General features: G+C 37.8%; 1 protein-coding gene across 2 annotated transcripts; it reads right to left on the bottom strand.

Moving 5' to 3' along the window:
- Positions 1-1,131: 1,131 nt before the first annotated feature.
- LOC145765929 (cullin-3-like) lies at positions 1,132-22,254 on the bottom strand. Of its 2 annotated transcripts, none has more exons than XM_082577590.1 (16): positions 22,100-22,254; positions 21,093-21,290; positions 18,650-18,763; positions 17,673-17,833; positions 16,886-17,000; positions 16,307-16,439; positions 15,587-15,682; positions 14,827-14,969; positions 8,128-8,304; positions 7,232-7,402; positions 6,573-6,680; positions 6,035-6,159; positions 5,390-5,627; positions 4,392-4,578; positions 3,569-3,714; positions 1,132-3,048 (listed from the first exon to the last, which is right to left on the bottom strand). In XM_082577590.1, the coding sequence occupies exons 1-16, from the start codon at positions 22,157-22,159 to the stop codon at positions 2,917-2,919; spliced, it is 2,304 nt and encodes a 767-aa protein (XP_082433716.1). In that variant the 5' UTR covers positions 22,160-22,254; the 3' UTR covers positions 1,132-2,916. The 2 variants fall into 2 exon arrangements, with proteins under 2 accessions (XP_082433716.1, XP_082433717.1); XM_082577591.1 differs by lacking the exon at positions 22,100-22,254 and adding an exon at positions 21,585-21,708.
- Between the last annotated feature and the right edge of the window lie 498 nt (positions 22,255-22,752).

The following is a 22,752-nucleotide window of genomic DNA, read 5'->3' as shown; positions in this document are numbered from 1 at the left end:
TCTTAGGTTAGGTTACATAAGGAAAAACAAAAAGCTTTATCTGTAAGTGGTAAAATACCGAAAAAGCGAACAAAAGGGCACGGAGATAAATATTTTTCAATCTACCAATAAATTGTGACTAGACGCAAGATTGAACAAACGTAAACAACACTGCACATCGATGGCTGCGTGAGCAAAGTAAAAAAGGTAAAGGGGGTCCCATACTTGATTCAAGTGTCGGGTATGAGAAGATAAGGTTCTCATTGTACTAAGCCTTCGGCACTAAGGAGAGTAGGGTGGCCAGTTCCTTTCTCTCGGCCGCCTTTACTTCAGCAACTACGCCCACCCAATTTATTACACCCTGGGTAGAGGTGAGCGGTGTTTTCAACAACCAGCTGAAGCCGGGAGTCGAACCAGGTTTGCATAATTGGAAAGCCAACGCCTTATCCGTTGTGCCATCCCACCATGAGCAAAGTAGCCGGACAAAGTGTTGGACCAGAGAAATTGCTAACTGTTTTGTTGCTACAATTTGCTGCTCACGCTACCGTTTCGCAACAGTGAACAATAGCCTACCTTCCTTCTTTATAATAAACTATGGCTAGCAGGGTTGTGAAATCAGGCAAAAAATACGCGACTCCGATTCTTCGAGTTATAACAGGCTGTGGATTACGGAATAAACCACCTACTCCAGTGTTGCTAGATTTTTTTTAATTCTTGTCCAATTTTTTAAAAATTGATTTTACTTTTAAGCAGAAATTTTAAGATATCCCTGCTTTTAAGTTGTGATCGAAATTGAAAAGGCAAATTTTACAAAAACTAACAAGAAACATTTTTATTTTCTGGTAAAGTTTTAGAGAGCAGTACTACTGCCTTACGGAGAACTACTACTAGCCTACGGAAAACAAGAAACTATATTTTGAAAAAAGATTGCAAACAACAATTTTGCTATTTATCGTTCTGTATCAAGCCGGAGTCGGCCTCTATTTCAACTACTCTGACTTTGAACACAACAAAATCCATCTGACTCCATAGCCATGATGACTAGCATGCTGCTTCCTCACTTTAAGTAAAAACGCAACGACTCTTGTCCCGTTAAAACATTCCATTGTCCATTGCACTACATGCCTGTAAAGAAGCGACTCAACCTCGTAGCAATTAGCAAACAAACATTTATTTTATACTTCAGAAAGCTTGCTCATATTTTTCCGAAATTGCGTCACAGGCATAGCTAGCTTTCGTTACGCATGACAGATCGCCAGTCAAAAGTGACGACACGTCTACTACTGGACGGTTCAGCTCCGACCCAGAAAATTGCAGTAAAGACTCAGGGTTGCACAAAAACATTTTCGGTTACAACAAAATATTGAAAAGAATACTGTGCAATGTACATATTCTGAACCAGAAGCCTACGAGAAGCTTGAAATCCTATTAGTGACAGTGACATGGTGAGAGTATTTTCAAAGACGAATGAGATGAAAATGGATTTTGTATAATAAAATATATGATTAGTTGTCGACCGGTGCCGTACAGAATATAGCTGCGTTTTGGGCATGTGGAATTTTAACTCAAAAATGAACTTTGTTTTTGAACGAACTGTGTGAGTGCAGATTCAAATCAACAATGCATTGATCAAACAATTCCGTTACTTTTTCTCCAAAAAGACATTTTTAAGCAATGAATGCTGCCACGAAACTATGCTATGCCAAGAAAAGCTGCACTGATGAAAAAAAATCAATTTTTTTTGTTTTTCCAACGATCAACTTTTTAAACGAAATTTAAGGCAACAACACCAGCAACTACCTGTACCTCACCGGAATCAACTAAAACATAGAACTGCATGGTATTTAATTTGATTGGGTCGGGAACAAACACGGCTTCAGATCCAAGTATGGCCAAAGTGGTCATCGTACACTTGGCTTGGTGGAAAAGTGACCGACTGGAAAGCATTTTTTTTTTGCAACCTTACGCAATGCATGAAGGGTGAGAGTCAAACGATGTACCAACGACAAATTATTTAGAAGAGACAGCGAGATAACATAAACAGAACCAGTTAAACAAAAGAACATCCCAGACAGCAAATCAACCGTTTTTTTACATTGATGCAACGTCTGCAGACGTTTCATCAATGTAAAAAAAAACGGTTGATTTGTTGTCTGGGATTGCCACTCGTTTTGACATGTTGTAACCCGAACAGCAAAATCCGTCAGTTTAATTCAATGAGAAAATGACGAATTTTGCCGTCTGGAAATACTAATTCAAGACGAATGTTTCAAAACGAAACCGAAGTAACTTTCAGTGTCATGCGACCTCACACATACATAGCTTATGAAAGAAGAGCTTCGTCTTTTTTGAACCAGAAAAGTATGATAATAAAATCAATTCAAGTAGCTGCTTTCCAGCGAACAAAATGTTCAAAAATCTCCCACTTCGAAAAGGTTCGATTCTTGAAGCGAGGTCAGTTGCTTCTCTCGAGAAGCTAAAAACGACTATGATGCAGAAAACGAAATTCAACGCGGAATACATTAAAGATACAACCCCGCAGGAAAGTTAAAGACAAAGAAAGGTTAGCTTCTCGAGCCACTGACAGAACGTGCGAGAAATCCGATTTGAAAGGTAAGATCAAGAAAACTAAAAAAAAGAATTAAGGAGCGAGTATATCAGTATATGTTCATTGTATGAGCACATGTTTCAGAGATAGCGATAATTTGTTATTTATTGAAAAAAATGTTACAAGAAAATGGTAATTTAACGGCGACCCAACTACGAAAAACGTCAAGCCTTGCAAAGAAGCAACGTTAGAAAGTGTGGCTTTCTATGCAAAGTTGATTAACTTTTGCAAAGCCAAAACGTGAAGTGTTAGAATAAAAATTCTCGAAAGAGTTTTAAAACAGGGATTTTCTCGTCACGTGCAGAATAGAAGCATGGGAGTGCGGTGGACTAAGCAACGTAGATATAGACTTTTCTGTCGTTGTTCGACCGAGAAAGATATTCTCGCTCGATCAGAGACTCGATACGTTTCTTTATGATGACAGGATTAGGAAGGAATCGGTGCTTTAGTTGCGACGTGACCTGAAAAAGAAAAGGTGTTACAAAACGATCAAAACACCTGGCAACCCTGGAATTGCATGGATCAAACCAAGATTTTATTCCCTTCGGTTGCGTGGCTGAGTGGTGAGAACATCCGCGCGACCCTCGAAAGGACGTCAGTTCGACACCGCTTCAGGACGTGCTGCTGTGTCTCGGTAAGACATTTAATGTCATGATAAAATAATGGGAGCAGTTAATTCGATGACTGCATGCACCTACGCTGCTTCCTGTAGTATTGTATCTGTGATCACAGTGTACTGCACGTTGTTGCAATAGGCACAAAACAAAACGTGATTTGATCATTGGACCAGAAACTTCTAATTTTGTGATGGGAACAACTTTTGATCGACAACCATCCCAGACGTCTGCAGACGTTAAATCAATGTAAAAAACAGTTGCTTTGCCGCCTAAGTAGATGACTTTTTCAGCTGAAACTTTATAACATGAGCAATTGAGCATTGTTCATTGAGCATGTAAACATAATCTGAAACAACTTCCTCACCTCAGCTATGAGAAGATTGTGCTGCATTTCCTTTCTAGACTTCATGATCCGGACGATGGCGGCTTCGATCTCGTGTCTCCGGTCTTCCTGGACCTTTGAGCGAGTCTCCTTCCTCTCAGGCTCGGTCTCCCCTTGCTTCTGTGCCACTGAAGAACACGATCCCTTATGCAAGGAGCTTGATGCAGTGGCATACAACTTTGCCAGCAGTAACACTAAACTCAACGTCGGCAGACGTTGAATCTATGTAAAAATGACCGATTTGCTGTCTGGGGCCGCTTTGTGCCAGACCGTGGGAAGATTATAAACTTTGATTAAGCGACAAAAGTAACTGCTAAAACGTTGATATCGACTTTCAATTGACTTATACTTACAATACATTGAACTTAAGTTTGGTGATTCTCCGTCGGCTCAAAAATAATCGCGTGAAATATCAACACTAAAAGAGGTTGTAACAAACTACTATAACCAATTAACCAGGTGATATTTGTAGGCAAAAAACGTACAAATACATAGAAAAATAATCGGCGACTTGAAAGATAAGTTGAAAGAGACGAAGATTATGTTGAAAGAAGAATAAAACAAATGGAAGTTGGTAGAAAAAAGCGAGGAAGGCCAAAAAGACGGAGAGATTGTATGGCAGAAAATATAGAGCTAGTGGGAATGAAGTAAGAAGATGCTGCTGATAGAATGATGTAGACTGTAGACCAGTGTAGAGGACTGTAATCTGCACTGCCTACCCAGCTTGAAGTGGGAATAAAGCCAGAAAAAGAAGAAGTCCAAATTTTCAAATAAAAACAAACTAAGGGTTCCGGTTCCCACAAACCTGCTTGAATCTTGACTCTGTGAAGTTTCGAAGTGAAGTTATCGTTGACCGTGAAAGTGTCTCCCTTCTCAATCTCCTTTCCCTTCGGCTCCTTGGTCAAGACCCTCTGGTTTGCCTTCCCGCATGCGAGCGACTGCAGGGCTCGGGCCAGATCCTTGGCCGGAATTTCCGTTTCTTGCTGCATGTCCTGTGAGGGTCAAAGGTCAGAAAATAAACATTTTTTGCTAGCCGACAAGTGTCACGTGATGCTTTTCAAGCGATGACAATTGAGAAAAGGACATTGGCTGTAACAAGAATGACTGCTTAGCTACATTGTAGGTTCAATATCTTGCTTTTATTTTTATTATTGCAATAAATAATAAATATACGAACACATACAGATTATCATGAGATGTTGAGTGTGGTGCTGGGTATTTAAACAACAAGATAGTCGATCAAAACTAATCGAGAACTAAGACGAAGGACAACAGAAAATAAGGCAGCGTCGTAGGCTGTGTGCTGTACTTATGCCAGTCACACTGCTACCCTGTACAATTACATTGTACAATCAAGGGAAGCTATGAAAGTTTTCTATAGTTTTTGTAAAATTTGAGCCGTGAAACTAGACGGTCAAAACGTTTCTGTTTATACGCTGGTGTTGTGTGAGATCAGCAATCATGCTTGTCAAATGGCAAAATGGCTCAAACACTCAACAAATCACCACCAATTCTAAATACCAGAGCTGGCCTTTATTATTTGCGTGCTACGATAAAAATAAGTTTTAATGACATAAAAACCTTTATACGCTATATTGAACCAATCTTTCAACATAAAATGCTTTGACTAAAGGTGATACCAGATCTTTACTGACGAGACAACACTTCACTTTATAAGACAAAAAAATAGGACACTAACCTAGACAGCAAAATCCGTCATTTTTAAATTGATTTAACGTCTGTAGACGTTGAATCAATGTAAAATGACGGATTATGCTTTCTGGAAACTTTGGTGATACTTACCTCAAAAAGCCACCTCTCCCTGTTATTAAACAACATCAGAATGCACATTTGGAAGGTGGATACTTGCAGAATGTGCTTCCGAGTGGTCTGCTTGTCATTGTCGCCGCCATTGTTAATGCTGGACGATGACGAGCTGGACTGAGCTTTCTGTTGCGGATAGAACGAAGCGTTGAGATCGGCAGTTCCTCGGTTATGCTGCAAAGTCAGCTGACGACCTTCGTGCTTGCCCAGATAGAATCTGACCAGGATGAGACGTGTAAGAGTTCACGAAGGTTAAACCTCGCCATTTTCGAAAACAGTGAGCAATATACAATAATCCAATTGAAAAATAAAGACCTAAAATGTAAATGATAAACTAATGTGCAGGAAACGTTTCGAAAATTCAGTTGTTTTCATCTTCAATGCTATTAAACAGTTTTTTAGAAACCAACATTTCAGAGTGAACGCCTATACGTATATACGTCCAACAAAATAGTATTAAAAAAAAACTTTTAATTTCATTCAAAAACAACGTGACATGAGCAAACCGCTTTGTGGTAAAGCAGATACAACACAGGCACGCACAGCTCTCTTCGATCCACTGCAAAGAAGTGCGTTTCAAAGTTCGAGATAACATATTCAGTTATGATACACAAGCAAGCAAACCTTCTGAAAACGTCAAACGCGTGTCTTGGAGCGGGCGGTATGTTGCAAGTGGGTGTGGAGGCTTGAGTAGGCCAGCACATTGTTGTGAGCACTTGAACTGTCAAATCCACGCCCTGGAGGGGCGTCTGGAACAAACACGGTTACTAATTCACTTTATAGCTTGCTACGCCAGTGTCGGAGCCATATTAGAACATTAGCCATGTTAGAACATTGTTTGTAATGTTTTGTTGTAGTTGTTTGTTATTTCACAAGGATGTATGGGGAAAATCGCATAGACATTTGATGGGTACAAATGTCTTTGCGGATGCAATTAAAACAGGTTCCATTATTGTACGGTTTACGTTCCCATTTTACAGACAACTTAGCTTCGCAGTTTCTATTACGATGATATGAGGTTGCGGACAAAAGCTACGGTCATTTCTCCATGAGTAGGGGAGTAGACTTCTGCAAGTCTACGTGACAATGCCAGCTGATGGAATCAATCCTTTTTAACATTAATTAAACATCTATAAACGTTCGTTTAACTTGCCAAGCGTACCCCAGTTGTTTGCACGTGCTTTTTGAATTCCTCGTTTGTAGTGGCGGACACTTGCATGTCCTTGAACATCACGACCAGTTTCTTTGTGAATTCGCATCCGCATTCCGTCTGTGAGGAAGAAGAGTTCTCAACCGAAAGCAACAACAAAAGTTTTAAACTAACATGGAAGTAGATCCAGTTCTGAAGGCTTCTAGCAGATTCCTAAAACAACTGCATGGTTCTGTGGTCGGTGGCCACCACAACAACAAAACTAAATCACCTTCAGTTGTAACTTTTTTAAATTTTAAATGGGGTCCATAAATACAGAACAGACACATTTGTTGGTGCAAATTATAGAGCTTTGTGCTCAGACTGAGAAACAATGGTAGACATTTTTGCATATTTGGAAAGGCGTCCAATTATACACGGTGAGAATTCAACCCTCGTTACCAGATCCTGGTGGTTCATTCGTTCTGCGAGCGCAATGTTAATTAACTGAGCGGGGTTGAGTATAACTCGGACCTTTCACAAACTGCGTTTTGTTTACAGGCATTAAAAAAAAATTAAAAAGTTTACAAGCCATACAAAACAAAGCAGAAGCTCATCAAGTAACAGCAAATACATTTTTATGGTACAAAAGCAACAAATTATCCAATGTTTCGCAAAGTCAGCTGACAAACCTGCAATTTAGTGATCATGGTGTTCTCAGAGTCGTCTGAAATGCTTTTGTTTGTGAGCAAACGACGTGCCAGATGCTGTTTGTAGTAACGCTGGAAGACGTCCTTCTCTTGCAGAAAGCGGAAGAGAGCCATGGTCTTATCGAGCACAACTTCAACCTGCTGCTCTGACAGCTGAAGACAAACAATGCTCAAGGCTTGATGAAGGAAAGGGATTGTGAATCTCAGTATTTACACACACTCTTCGTTTATTGTGTTATTTGCATGTTTTGCAAGATAAAACTGTTTAAAATTTTGTTATGACTTCCATTGTTAATGTCGCAACTAAGTTTATTACATCGAAATGCCCCTAATCAAACCATCAGGTTTTTCTCTTCGTTGTCTGGCATACCGTGTAACAGTCAAAATAGCTTTCAGATATTACTCGAATTCAAAGGGAAACTAAATATGCTCAAGGGGGAAACATACCATCAACGATACCACTGGGCCATATGCAAACTCTTTGATATAAAATATGAGCAAGAAAGAGAGCTACCGTTATTCCCAGTCAGCAAATCGGTCATTTTCACATGGATCCAACGTCTGCAGACGTTGAATCAATGACAAACGGCTGATTGTTGTCTGGGTTGTTCAGTTTATACTGCTAGGAGTGAGATATGATCTGTCGCTTTCTCGGACAGTTGCGTCCTTGTTCGTTGCAGCCCGATTACAACAACTTGTGTCTCATGACTGTAAAAGGGTAGTTTTCACGTTTGTTTGACACTGCATACACAGGACAACGTATCACGCCTCTGTGCAAACAGGGCTTGATGGATTGCTGTCACCTATCGAAATCAGGTTGTTGAAAATAAAGCGAGCTTACAAGTTGAAAGCTTGCAGATATGAGAAAATTTGCTCACCATTTTCATTCCCTTTTTAAGTTTGTCGTCAATGAAAAGGGAGAGGTATTCTGGGGATCTTGGATTTAAGTTGACAAACCATTCAAAGTCTGAGCAAATCATCTTTTTGAACAAAGAGTCGCTTTTGAAAGAATATTTGAAAAAGCCTTCCATTCTGTCCTTCAGATCAAGGAGATTCTGCAACACGAAAAGCCAACTTTCAGAAAAGTGATTCAGAAACTGAAGACATTGCATAAAACCGATTAACCGCCAAACACGACAATATTTCGTGAACCTGAAGCTGTAGACAAAAGTTATACCAGCCAACACCCTAAAGGTGGGTTTAGACTACGTGCGTTTTCCGTACGTCTTTGTTGCGTTGCGATTTTCGTGCGTCTTGTCTCAAACAGCTCGCGTTTACACTACTTGCGGTTTTCTTGCGTATTGTGTTACGTCATTTGGAAAATATAGGGTATTCCCCTACATTGATGTCAATCAGCTGATCTAGTTGACATCTTCTGTCAATGCGATCATTGCAATACATTTTGAGCTTTACTTCCTCTGCACAAATGACTTTCACACAGCGCTTCCACTTTTGTGGTAATTACCACAATTTTGGAATTTTCATCATGCTTGTGGTAAAAATGTGGTAATGAAAAATTTGTGGTAAAATGTGGCAGTATGGAAATTTTGTGTGGAAATGTTGCCAAAATGTGGAAATTATAAATTTTGACATAAAATACTATCAATAAATAAGAGCATTTAAGCTGTTGTCCTCTAAAATCGAACAGATATGCAAAAAACTACTTATAACAGCATGTGACTAGCATGTTCCGCTGTTTTCGGTTTGATTTGGAATGCGTCCTGACTTTTGACTTTGAAGGTAGGGTGACCATGTGATCATATTCATAGTCAAGATGTCTTTCAGATTCTAGCTGCAGTTTCAAGTACAGTAGGCTACTTTGCAGTGGCGTAGCCAGGGGGGGGGAGGGTTGGGGGTTACAACCCCCCCCCTTTGGCACGCGTGTGACGTCACGATATTGAGAATGATGCTTTCAGTCTCTATGTCTCTAAAACAAAGTTTGCCTAATTTTAAACGAAACTGCATTAAAAGAGCGAGTTTTGTGAATACTAAACATTCAAATATCTCAGCCAGGAATTAGCAACAAGAAAACATAGAGACTTATCTTTATTACCGAAAAATGCCCAAGAAAACATGATCTTATTCTTTTACTATGCCACCAGACAGCACCATTTTACAGGAATATTTATACCCACATTTTTGTTGAAAATGCTCTCAGAATGCACCAAATTTAAAGTAATTTTTCAAAATTTTCTGGGGAAGCCATCCAGACCCCCCGCTGCTGGGTGTCGCCTTTGGCAAAGCCCGGCGGCCATCATAACCCCCTTTTCAAAGTTCCTGGCTAAGCTACTGGTACTTTGCTTTCTTATTTCGGACATTCTGTTAATAAACTGAGTAGTTGTTTTAGGCCTTATTTTACACTATTATAGTGTAAATATAACCAAATAATAGCGTTGCCGGATAAGGAATTCTGTCGTAATTTGGGAAAAGTTTAAAGCTGTTGAAAACAAAAACTTGCATTTTAGAAAAATTTTTAGTTCTGGGTAAAGATCAAAACCCTAACTTTATTCCTAAGTCTTACCTTAACCCTTACTAACTTTAATCCTAACTCTGACAACACCTGATAGCTTAGTAACTATGGCAACATGTGGGTAAAAATAGCCACTGTGTTAATGTAAAAGTAAGTCGAAATACGGTTAAGATCGGGTAAAAAATCACAGTAAAAATGTGGTAATCTGAGGACAAATGTGGTAATCATCATCATCATAATCCATCGTCGGTTTGTTCCCCACTAGTGGGGGTGGCCGATTGTGGTAATCTAATAATACAAGTGGTAATCTACCGTAGCTTTGTAAAAGTGGAAGCACTGCTTTCACAGAAAGAAACAAGCTTATAACACAAGTACAGTAATGAAACTCTAGCCTACACTATCTATCAGCACACTATGATATCAAAGTAGAACACTTTTGAGGGTCATAGTATATTGCAAATGGAGAAACCAAAAAAAAAATACTTAACAATATGAAGTGCAGAGTGGCATCCAGACTTTTAAAGCAATGCCAGAAACCTTTAATTGCACCGAGTGGGTTGTTATGTTACGGTAATATAAACTTTGTTGCCTGTGGACCAACACCAATACTGCACCATTGTAATTTTTGGACAGGCCATGCTTTTATATGTGATTTTTAATAACTTTGGATTCTGAACTCATGTTTAGCAAACATTTCGAACACCAAACTGTCTATTTCTGAGCTATATATTTTTTGATTAGATTAACCTCGCATTCCAGCCATTTTGCTCCTGACCTTGGTATCTTTGTTCAACAACCTTCCTTGTTTCATGACCTTTGTAAAATAAAGCTTACTTAGCCTAATTCCCTTCATATTTTACATAATATTGTCACTACTGCTCGCAGACTAAATTTATTTGTTTCTTAGCAACCGAAAAACACTATTGTTGATTTCTTTCTAAACTTAACTGCTGCATTCTTAAACTGACCTACTGAAGATTTTACTATGCCTGTTATAAAGTTGTGCTGAAGAGAATTTATTATTCGAAATCGCGATACACAACAAGATAACTTGACATGAATTGGACTAGTTGTACATTCATCTTGAATTTATAATTATTTGGCAGTGCATCCTATGGATCCGTAATTGGGCCTCTCTCTTGCATCAGCTTGCTGGGCGTGCAGTTGTTCTCTTGCGTTATATTGCCTTTTTCATTATTTTTTGCATTTAATTGATAGTGACTGTATCAATTTGATCCGTTATAGGGCAATTTTGTGTCACTTTTGTGCGAGGATGGCTTGCCTCCCCAGAATCCCTCCCTGGCGTTGTCACTCCGTTTTACTAATGTATGACTTAGCCTAATTCCCTTCATATTTTACATAATATTGTCACTACTGCTCGCAGACTAAATTTATTTGTTTCTTAGCAACCGAAAAACACTATTGTTGATTTCTTTCTAAACTTAACTGCTGCATTCTTAAACTGACCTACTGAAGATTTTACTATGCCTGTTATAAAGTTGTGCTGAAGAGAATTTATTATTCGAAATCGCGATACACAACAAGATAACTTGACATGAATTGGACTAGTTGTACATTCATCTTGAATTTATAATTATTTGGCAGTGCATCCTATGGATCCGTAATTGGGCCTCTCTCTTGCATCAGCTTGCTGGGCGTGCAGTTGTTCTCTTGCGTTATATTGCCTTTTTCATTATTTTTTGTAAAATAACTTTGAATTCTTTGTTCGCTTTTTAATAGATTGTTTTTTTTTTATACGTTAAAACTAGATCACAAGTCCACTACTATAAATGTGGCCTTGTTCATATACTGTAGTGCCTACATCTAAGTCAGTGAAAATGGCAAATAGCCTACCCCTTGGAGTCATCAAAAACCTTAGAAAAGTGCTTTCCTACTGTGCACTCAGCATAAAGAGCACTGAAAATGCCTGCATTGTAAACCACTGAGCATTGAGCAATGCATATTTGTGATAAATATACAGTAGGTATGAGACCTCAAAGATCACTGTCACTTGTGATGGACTAAATTCTCTGATTGATAGGCTATAGTTTAATAGCTGTTTATTTTCTGCTTTTATAAAATATTATTAGGCTATTCAATCTTATTTGTTACCAGCGAATCAAAAAGACGGAATTTTTGCATGTTGGCAGTTTTCTGTATAATTGCTTATAGGTTACGCACACTGCACAGATAATGAAAAAAACAGATGCTACAAATTTGATAGAAGCAAATAAAATAGCACTAACAGAATTAAAAAGGTGCAAAGTCATAACAAAGAAAAACATGGACAATTAATTTTTTGTAATGACAATGTTGACAATGATAAACCACCATTATAGTTGACGATCTATGGCTGTTATCAACAAATCTATAGGCCTACAAGTGCAATGGTAATAGGTAGTTAAGTTATTCACAACAACAAATCATTTGCAGCAAACAAATGCTCTTCCATTAATCTGTCTAATGATGAAAATTACAATTTTCTATATTAACATGTTTGTGTCACACACGTATGGAATAATGTCAGTTAATATTACACTTTTGTCAAAACAATTCTTAATGCCTAAGAACACATCTTATAACATGATATGGTATATGTGTGTCAGGGATTCATAGTATTATAGTATAGTATGAATCCCTGATGTGTGTTCTTACCATTAAATTCCTTTTAAGGGTGATTGTAATGAAATGCACAGCCAAAGTAATCATAAAAACTCCTGACTTCAGAATAATTCATTTTAAGAGTGATTATAACAAAATGCATAGTCAAAGTAACCATAAAAACCCATAACTTCAGAACAATTGAAGGGTATTATATAATTTCTTTTAATATACCAATGAAATAGGCTATAAGCAAAAGTTTACATGTATACTTTTGGAATATTGTATCATACTAGAGTATAGGTGTATATAGTGCATTAATTCTGATATAGTATATGCCCATGATAGTACAATGACTATGTAGTTCAAATTCTTTATCATTGACTTTGCATCTTGATGAAGTAGAAAGTGCAAAACTTCAAATTTCAACAGTAGAAGAATCATCACGAGTCCAATAAGACCACAAACATATCTGCAAAACAAATGAAATTACAATCAACGACGATACACATAAATGAAGTTTTTATGTTCATAGCAAAATGTGACCGAGAGACATAGCCTATAAACCTCTGAAAAGGAATATTACTTTATTTTGTCTACAAAGTACAATGGACAAGTCAAAATAGTGTTCGGTGATGGCAATTGTATCAGGCACACTTTGTTTTTATGCAGTATATATGATCAAGATATGCATTAAAGTAATAAGATCATCCTCGTATGAGGTTCTGGGGCCGAGGGTCCATCCTAGAACAAACTAATGTAAACTAGGTTGTATAATAGGAACGGTATAGTAGTAATCTACAAACACATTGCTCACTCAACTAGTTGACAATTAATTTGGCCTATTTCAATGTATGAGGTGAAATGTGTCTACACTAAGGGAAGTTTGGACCACACTAGCAAATTTTCAAAATTATATTGAAAGCCAACATAACACTATAGCCTACAAACCTTCAACAAATCAATCATTAAAATCTCTTTGTGGCCATGATGAACATAAAATGTTTAAAACAAAGCTTTCATTTGTAATCAAGATTTGTGTCACAAACTTCTACAGAAGTCCAGTTTTGATAAACTTGGTAAAAACAAAGTGTGTGTCTTGATACAAAATTTACATTATTAGGCTTTTAAAGTGTACGAAATGTCACCAAAGCAAGGTAAACTTTTATAGGGGGCAAGCATCCCAGACCCCCTTTCACTCTGTTTGTTTTTAACAAATTTTGCATTGTCTATGTTGTATTACATATTTCCTTTGTTTTAAACTTTGGTGCCCCCCCCTAATGTTTTTATAGATCCGCCACTGGACATGCCTAGCATGTTTGTGCTTGCGATGACTTTTAAAAGTTAAATATGCCTTCAATTGAATTCATTTTTCTTTGTTGAAATGCAAATGAAGCGATATTGCATCAAAAGCCTCTAACAAGTATGTGAAACTTCTAGGATTAACCTATCAAGGATTTTTCAGTCAGAGGATAAAGATTCAAACACCAAACCAATTGTAGAAACAAAATAATAAAGCCAACAAAAGAAAAGGTGGCAAAACCATAATGGTTTCAAGTGAAATAATCAGCACTTCCAAATATGGAATAGGTATTTGATATGATCATTAGCTTCATACTTTAAAATAATGTTTAGGTAGTAGGAACTTGATAGTCAACTAGTCATTTTACTCACCTTCTGGTAGCCTCCCATAAGCATGGTGATCACTGGTTGGTTGGTTTTACTTCATAACTTTCATAACATAAGTTTTACTTCATACTTCACTGTTACTTCATAATCATAGATTTTTTATGTGTGACAATCTATCGAACATAAAGTTCAAAACGGTGGCCTAAACCATGAGGAATGAAAAATAATTAAGTTTGATCTGAAAGAAAAACACTACTGGGAGGCATCTATCTTGCTTAAAAATACAATAAAACCCTTTCAAAAAGTCTAAACTTCAGCAGAATCTGCCCAACAAGTCACTTCTGATGTGAAAAGTAATTTTTCTATCAATACTTCACAAAGAACTAACCTCCCTCGGCGTTTTTTCGCAAAACTACTTTAGACTGACTTAGCAAATACGCGACCTAGGATCGGTTGCGTCAGCTTGCATTCAGATGGATCGCTTGCAACGGCTTGCGATTGTCTGAGTGCAAACGCACGAAATACGCGCGCAATGTAAACACTCCCATTCACTTGTGTGTAATGGATCGGGCGATACGTTTTGTCGGAGTGGTTACGCAAGAAAAACGCATGTAGTCTAAACGCTGCTTAATAGAAAAATTCAAGTGAATCTGGTGCAATGGCGCATATTTTTTCAACACTGGATGGAGGATAAATGACTCTGAGAAAGATGAGTAGCCTACGTCAAATAAAAATGTTTACATTCCTTCAGAGCAACCAACCAGTTTAACCAATAGTGCAAGTGCATATTGACAGCCAACTTTGGGAGCAGATGCACCCTTCTGGGCTACAACACCATTCTAGTTCATATGAACTTATGCACGCATGGCTAAATCACCTGTACATATTCGACGACAGACTTCTGCCCACCTTCCTCTACCAGGCTTCTCCCTTGCTCTCTCAGGTACCTGCTCGCACAGTCTCGCAGGGTTTCCAAACCTTGCGGCACTCGGGTAAAAAGTTTGTACATGCAAAGCAGATCTGTAACAGAGGGCAACACTTGGATATTTCAAAAACGCGAGGCCTTGGTTTGATGACGTGAGAGGGACCCTAGAGAAGATGACTTCCCACAGAGGTAAGGGAATAATGGTTGGTTTTAAATCTAAAAACCGACCAATCAGGTTCATTTTGAATCTAAATTCAAACGAGAAAGAGCTGAGCCGTTTTCAAATCTGTGTGTCATTCGCACCTGATAGTTACTGTAGGTAAGGAAATTTGGAAATGTACATAAAAAGGTCTTTTTAGGACAAGTATCTATTTAAAACAGTAAGAGAGTACATCCATCGGCATGACTGCTATGCAACCTTAATGATTAAAATAGTCAGACTCTTGAGTAAAAACTTTGCAACAGCGCTATATGTAACATGTAACTAATATAGGCTTGAAATTTGTCACGGCATACAACACGAAAAGCCAACGCGTAGACTCCTGAACAATAAAAATATTGAAATTTTTGAGGTTATCATGTAAATTTCCGCCGGATGCATAACAGAAGACGCAACCTGTCCCAAAATAATGTGATGTTGGCGTTTCCAATGCTGTTCAACAGAACTTGCTATCAAAACGTATCTCAATAACAATATAAAAGCAACTCTCACCTTCTTTTCTGTCATGTTTTAGCATGTGAACAGCTCCAGAATTCTCCATGTCGACAATCGTCTTCATGTGCTTTTGTATCAGCTCCAGTTCCAGAACTGCACAAACAAGTTCAAGAGTTAATACACGATTGCCTCCTCAGACGACAGTCTTGTAAGTGAATGACTAATCCACCTGGGATTAATAAGTGGCTGAAGACTATCAAGATTTTAATGCATTGAAAGCAGAAGAAAAGTTTTTTGTTACCGTAAACTAGATAAAAGATACTAACAGAAGAATTTGAGTGAGCCTTATTGTAAGCAGTTTTTAAAGGTCTATTGATTGAATCAATTTCCATCCACAGACAAAGTATGTTATGAAGCTGCATATTGGCAGTTTCGCATATACAGTATCAGCAGCTTCCAACCACTGACGAAGCTTAATGCCTGAAGTTCCACATGTACTTGTGATGTTGTTCCCATACACTACATGTCCCTGAACAGAGTGTTCTTTTTGAAGGGCGTTGCTCAACTGTAAATATTGAGAGTTCAGGCACTTTTGCTTAAACTGACCATTTCCTTATTTACAAACTAAGATATTTATCGGAAACACTGGAATGAAGGTTATATTATCGTCAAAATCTGTTAAATTCCACACACAGTCTTTTCGACAACGCTTCAATTGCATCCCAGTAAATATCTGGCAGCAAACAGTTTGTTACAATTAACCAATAATCACGTGACCTGTTATCATTTTTGGCTCAGTCGACGGATCCAGGTAATGCCGAGCCCGTTCAGCTTCTTCCTCAATTCTTGCTTCCACCTTCTTGATGTAAACAGAAGCGCTGTTTTCGGCAAGAAACCTTTGACTTTCCAACTACGAAACACAAATGCAGTTTGTTTAAAAGCACTTGAAGTGGAGAGTAACAACCGTTGGTTAGAAAGTACAAGTGGTACGGTACAATACATTATAATTGTGATTGTGAATACATATTCATTGTGAATACAAATATCCTTAACTAAAAAGCCTCTTTTGAAACGTGATTCTTGTGATAAACTGATAGCTTCCATACTTGCAAAGGCTTTAAATCACTGATTGGCCCAGTTACAAAGGCTGACAGATTGAAGTTTTATCTCACAGAAGACCTGATGTTGGCAGCTCTTTTATTCACCAAGAGTTGTGAACGTGAATTTTTCAGAAAAGTGCACTGTTAAACCATACAGAGTTCCCGTGACTGGATTTTGCCATTCTTTAGTTGAAAAGCAATCATGGCGGACAGCACACATATGTATGGATACACCAATCATAGAATTGTCACTTACTCGGTAGAATTCAGCAGATTGCTTTAAACAAGCCTTTTCGAACTCTTCTTCGTACACGTCACGATTGTTCAAACTAACGGTCATCAACATCATGCAGGCGTTGCGCACTGCGCCTCTGCGCAATACAAAAACCAATTCAGATTAAAAATCTTGATAATTCTTCTACAGGTTTACACGTTGTGAAAGCATTAAGGAACAAAGCTGTAAGATATATCACAAGTTTGAGTAGTGGCCAAATGCTGCTATTTTACTCGCAATGGAGTATTCAATAAAGTGTTTTGTAAATGATGATGATTCTTGCTCAAACGTTTTCCATATTACCACAAATGAAATGTAGTAATGCTTCAATATCAGTATCACCTTCTCAAGCCATCATAGTTGTTGGTGTGAGGCGTTGGATACTTCCATATGCTTGACACGACTAGTGGCAACTTTATAATAGCAAGGCTAACTTTGTTACTGTCATTAACGAAACAAACATTTGAAATCTTAATCAGAAACTCTTAAAAATTGGTTGACAATCAATAATTTATTAAAGCTTTGATAGAAACTTGGTCTTGTTGTACCACAGAGGTGCAAAGCCAAGTAACATTAAAAAGTAAAGGTGGTCCCATATTTGATTCCAAGTGTAGAGGATAAGAAGATAACTCTCATTGTACTAAGCCAAACCACATTACCGGCGATATATTGAACTCGATTTTAGGCATGCTACTTGGTTTTGTAATTGATATTTGACTTTGTGAAGCATCAAAAATGATTTTTATAACCGTACAAACACAATATTCACCTGTCCACAACTTCACCTCTTCTTTCCCTTGCCACAAGATCCAGCAATGTGTCCTGTAGGTACTCGCGGACTTCCTTTTGTCGAATCACGTGATCTCGGAATATTTTCAAGCCCAGATTGTAAACGTTGTCCACGTTGTTTTGGGACACATACACTCTGTCCTGCAATGCAGAACCAATGTTCAAGAAACTTCAAGCAAAATTGCAATATGAATTGCTTTGAAATAAGTCATACTAAACAGACTGCATCTGATAGGTAAAACTTACTTCAATAAACAAACAAGGCCAACCTGAACTAGAAGAATAAACACTAAACAACCCTGAAAAACTCATTGGTGCTCGTAAAACCGTAGCACGACTTTTCAACAGGGATACATAGCCACATGCGAGGTAGGTAGACAATGTGGCGTAGAGAGATTTAGGTGGTGCTGGGGATTAAAGATTAAAGTGTATTTTATTGGGTGTTTGGTGTATTTCTATTTTAATATATTTTATTTATATATTTTAGGCTTAATAACAACACTTAATGCAACATCACTATCACAATTATCTAACGTATGGAGAAACTTTAAGAAAGTTTATGACATTACATACGAAGTAGAGTGTGCAACAAGTCACTTTTACTTCTTATGGGGAGTGTATCACAAAGTTAGGGTAACAAAATTCTAACACAGGGCATTAAATAAGCTTGCAGGGCACATGCATCATACGGTCCGCAGATTACCCACCCTGCTCCAAAATAAAAAATTTTGTAAAGAGTACCCTAAACATTTTAATACGGTAGTGTTCAGGCAATGAATGTAAAAATAGCACCATCCTAAACGCATTATCCTTCAAATACAAAATGACAAGCCTGGTAAAAGCATCGATGTAATGCCCATTATTTAGGCTTCTCTGCTAAACAAACTGCTTCAACATTATATACCGTATATACATTTAAAAGGTAAAAAATGTATATATATATAGCCTACTGCTCACCATGTACATAAGAATATCTCTGATCATCACCATGCAAGTTTGATGGTCATCCCATGCTGCATTTAAAGTTTGCAAAAAGTTGTTGTTAAGAGACTTCAATACATCTGTTTTCACCTGCAACAAAACAGTCAAAAATAACAAAAGTCATTTATGAAGAAAGGAGCGTTGTACCTGACCTGGATGTCATTTAGCTGATTTTTTTTTATTTCAAAAATTCAGCTTTTTATTGAGGGTTACAACATTGAACACAACGTTTAGAATAATTAAAACAACTTTATGGTGGTACAAACATTAAAATAAATTTTGAGTGAGGAAGTTAACATAAACATTGGTTTATAGCCCAATATGAACAAATAGTCTATCCAAAGCTGAAATACTGCAAAAATTTGCTTGCCAGAGGCGAAATTGCACGAAGAAGGCTGCAAAGTCAGTCAACTGAGCACAGGACTACTTTTTTCGTTTTTTCCCCTCTTTGGATTGATACCTTGTAGGGGTGTTCAATTTCGATTTTCAATTCGATTCGATTTTGATTAAGGTGATATTCGAAATTCGTTTTTGGTATCGGACATATTCGAAATTATAGCCATCCTTTCGGCTGAACGCGGTTGAAAGTAACTCGAGTGGCGCGAAATCTGTCTTGTCACATTTTGCAAGCGAAAAAAGACTTCGACGCATGCGCATCGTCGATCACGTGACTATCACACGCTCTCGCGGGTCCAACGGCCAGTCCTGCACCAGGGATGCCAGGTTGGCATTTTTAATGCCAAATTTCACAAATTTTCTTCAAGAATGAAGATGGCTAGGTTGTGCAATAGCAGAAAGTGTAAGCTGAGCTTTGTCGCAGTTTTATCCATTTTTTACCAAATCCATAGGCGCTTAAGCCGTGGGGGCAGGGCCGTAGCCAGACCGCAGAGCAAGGGGGTCACGTTTTTTTAAGGGGGGGGGGGCGAAATTTTTTTCAGGGGGGGAAAGGCCCCCCCTGGCCCCCGGCTGGCTACAGCCTGCGTGGGGGCAACTTTTTATGCTGTATTGATACATAAAACAATAGATGAACTAGCGATCGGCAGCAGGAAAACACTTTTTGAATGCAAACCGCAACAGCTTCGCGATAAATAATCACTAGAACGAGTTGCGATGCTACAATGCAACAACAGACAACAAAATCTGTCATTTTTACATTGATTTAATGTCTGCAGACGTTGAATCAATGTAAAAATGACTGATTTTGCTGCCTGGGACATAGCAAAAATCTACCATTTCGTGTCGATTCAATGTCATCAGATGTTGAATACACCCAAAAACAATATAATTTGCTACGTAGAGTCGTAGACGGAGTGTGCAATTAGCTTTATGCGCTTGAAAACATAATCGATGTCGCTTTCGAGTCGAAACCTCTGCAGTGAAATGTCGCGGCAGTGAATCGCTCGTTGTGAAAGTGAACTTGAAGTGTTTGGGATCCCAGCGACCTCGGCTTCAGCGGAGCAATCGTTTTCAAAAGCTGGCCTGACCGTCACGAAGCTGAGATCCCGACTGATGGGTGACCATGTCACTTGTGTTCTTAAACACCAACATGGGCCTGGAGCTGTAGACGTGGGCCTGGAGCTGTAGACATGGGCCTGGAGCTGTAGACTTTTTTTTCGCGTTTTCTAGCAAATTTTCATGTCGTTTCTTTCAATAAAATCACATTTTGCAGTGTGGTGAATAGTTGTGATATTCGAAATCGAAATTTGGAAATCGAAAATAAATTAAATTTCGAATATTCAAATAATTGAAATTGAACACCCCTAATACCTTGTCATAATTGAAGAGCTCGTGTGCCTCCGTGACTTAAAGAGTTATGCTGACCCAACAAGCCAGACAGGTCTGACGGTAGAGGCCTAACCGTTAACCAAACGCAATTCATCCAATAGTCCACTTCTTTTGACAGTGAACGAATATTATGTATTGTACCAACCACCCTGGCGAGTGGCGTGTCATCTCGTACTACAGATGCACACAATGTAAGATTACAACATAAATAAATATTAAGCACACACCGCATGCCAAATTTATTTTTTTATGTTTTACAATTGCATTGTTTACGTCTGTAGTACGAGCAGGTGTTTTTGTGCGTATTGTTGCTCTCTTGTGCGTACTGAAATCTGAAAGCCTTTACTTTAATAGTTAGTTTCAGTCTAAGCCAAAACACTTATCTTAATACGTCATCAAACAAGTGAAAAAGTCAGTAAACTGGTCGGACTAGTGACAAATCGTGCGGGCTAGTGAAAACGGGGAGCAACTAGTCCGGTGGGCTAGTGAAAAAAAAAGTTAAGATCGACTCCTGCACACTAACAAATGCTTCATACTTCATAGTGAGCACAACATGAAATTTTGACATTTTTTAATTGTGACAATGAAGAACAGAAGAAATCTCAACGTATCAAAAAAATATGAAATTTCATACCTTGCCAGTTAAATGTTCTGTTACAACTTCATGCAGTCCAGTATAAAGTTTTTCGCCATATTTATGCAATACCATAGTGTAAGCATTGCGATAGAGCTCTTCAAAGCTCAAGCCACCATTATTTTTTTTCTGAATCTCCTGAATTGCTTTTTTTAGTAAATCCCAAATATTTGAAACATATTTTTCATCCATAGTCATCTGCAAGAAAAAGTTACCTTAGTGCCAAATTTGTAGTTCTTAAATTAAAATGATAAACATTCTTTCATGAATAAAATAAATAAACCTGCTACAGGTGCCTCATTAAGCCACTGAAACACATAGTATACTGTGAATTAAAAATACCAAGGAACTCCAGATAAATGACATGGATCAAGCAAAGAATGGCCATTTACTGTACAAACACAAAATCAAGTATTACACTATATAGAAGTTGACTGTTCAAAAAGAACATTTAAACACAATACACTATCACCTAATCTGCAACATACAAACCCTGTTAAAGTGCAGTGTTTGGGAATCCATTTGTTGCGTTTGCCTAAAAGGCACAACTCCACAAAATGTAACTCATTAACTATCTACATTTTATTTTCTACTTCACTAAGAAAGTAAAAAAGCCTTACTAAAAAAATTCAAAAAAATTTTTGATTTGCAGCAACAAGTCAAAACTAGTTATGACATCATAGTTAAATAACAAAGGCAGGTTAGTGTGCTAACTACATATGTATTACTGCTTGAAATTCCATAATAATTACAATACACCATTTTTATTGCAACACTGACACAAAAGCAAGCCAAAACCAAATATTTAGCAGTACGGTAAATAAAATACATAGGTTGTACCATTTCAAACTTCACTAAATGTTTCACAGATGGTTAGCACACACATTCAAAATGCATTCACCCAGAGTGCAATTTCAAATAATTCAAATGCAGAAAGGATAAAGTTTGCTTAATCAAACAGAAATACATATTACCATGGCAACATCTGTAAAGGAAAAATTTCTTACCGGAAATGCCCGAATCCTCATCTTAGCATCCTTTTTTGTTGCTTGAGATAAACGTGACATATTTTCTAATTGAGCAGCAGTTAATCCAAGTTTTCAGATTTAATAAAAGAATTTTAGCAATTAGAATTATAAATATCAAGCATTTCTTACACTCACAAAACTTACAATCTAAACATTAGTAAAAACAGTAAGAAACTTAAGCAAAGATTACACGATTGTTTTTATGCATGTACAATTGTACATGTTATTTGTTAAGTTCCCATGGGATGCAAGAAGTGTCAGTCAGGTGCTACCTATCATGTTACAAAAGTGGTCATGCTATGAAAAGTAGGATTCATGCTTGTGGTGAGGCCACTGTTGACCTTATCATCAAGTTTGCTAATGCATGCATCCGGGACAGAGAAAACACCAAGCAACTGGAACCTTTCCTACATTATCAACTGATGTAAAACAAAGGAATGAAAGCGGCAACTACAGAGGCATGAAGTTATAAGACTAAGTCATGAGTCGTAAAATGTGTGCTTGAGCCAATTATCAGACAACAGGTGACTATTGATTCCACGCAGTTTGGCTTTATGCTAAAACGTACTAACTGTCTGAAGAAGGATATCGGAAAATTCCCATTTAAAGGTGTGTGACTGTGTGTTGACGAG

Source organism: Aplidium turbinatum, chromosome 3 (assembly GCF_918807975.1).
Source record: "Aplidium turbinatum chromosome 3, kaAplTurb1.1, whole genome shotgun sequence".
In the NCBI taxonomy this organism is placed as follows: Eukaryota; Metazoa; Chordata; class Ascidiacea; order Aplousobranchia; family Polyclinidae; genus Aplidium; species Aplidium turbinatum.
The sequence above is the reverse complement of the archived record's forward strand: the minus strand, read 5'-3'. Positions and strand labels throughout refer to the sequence as shown.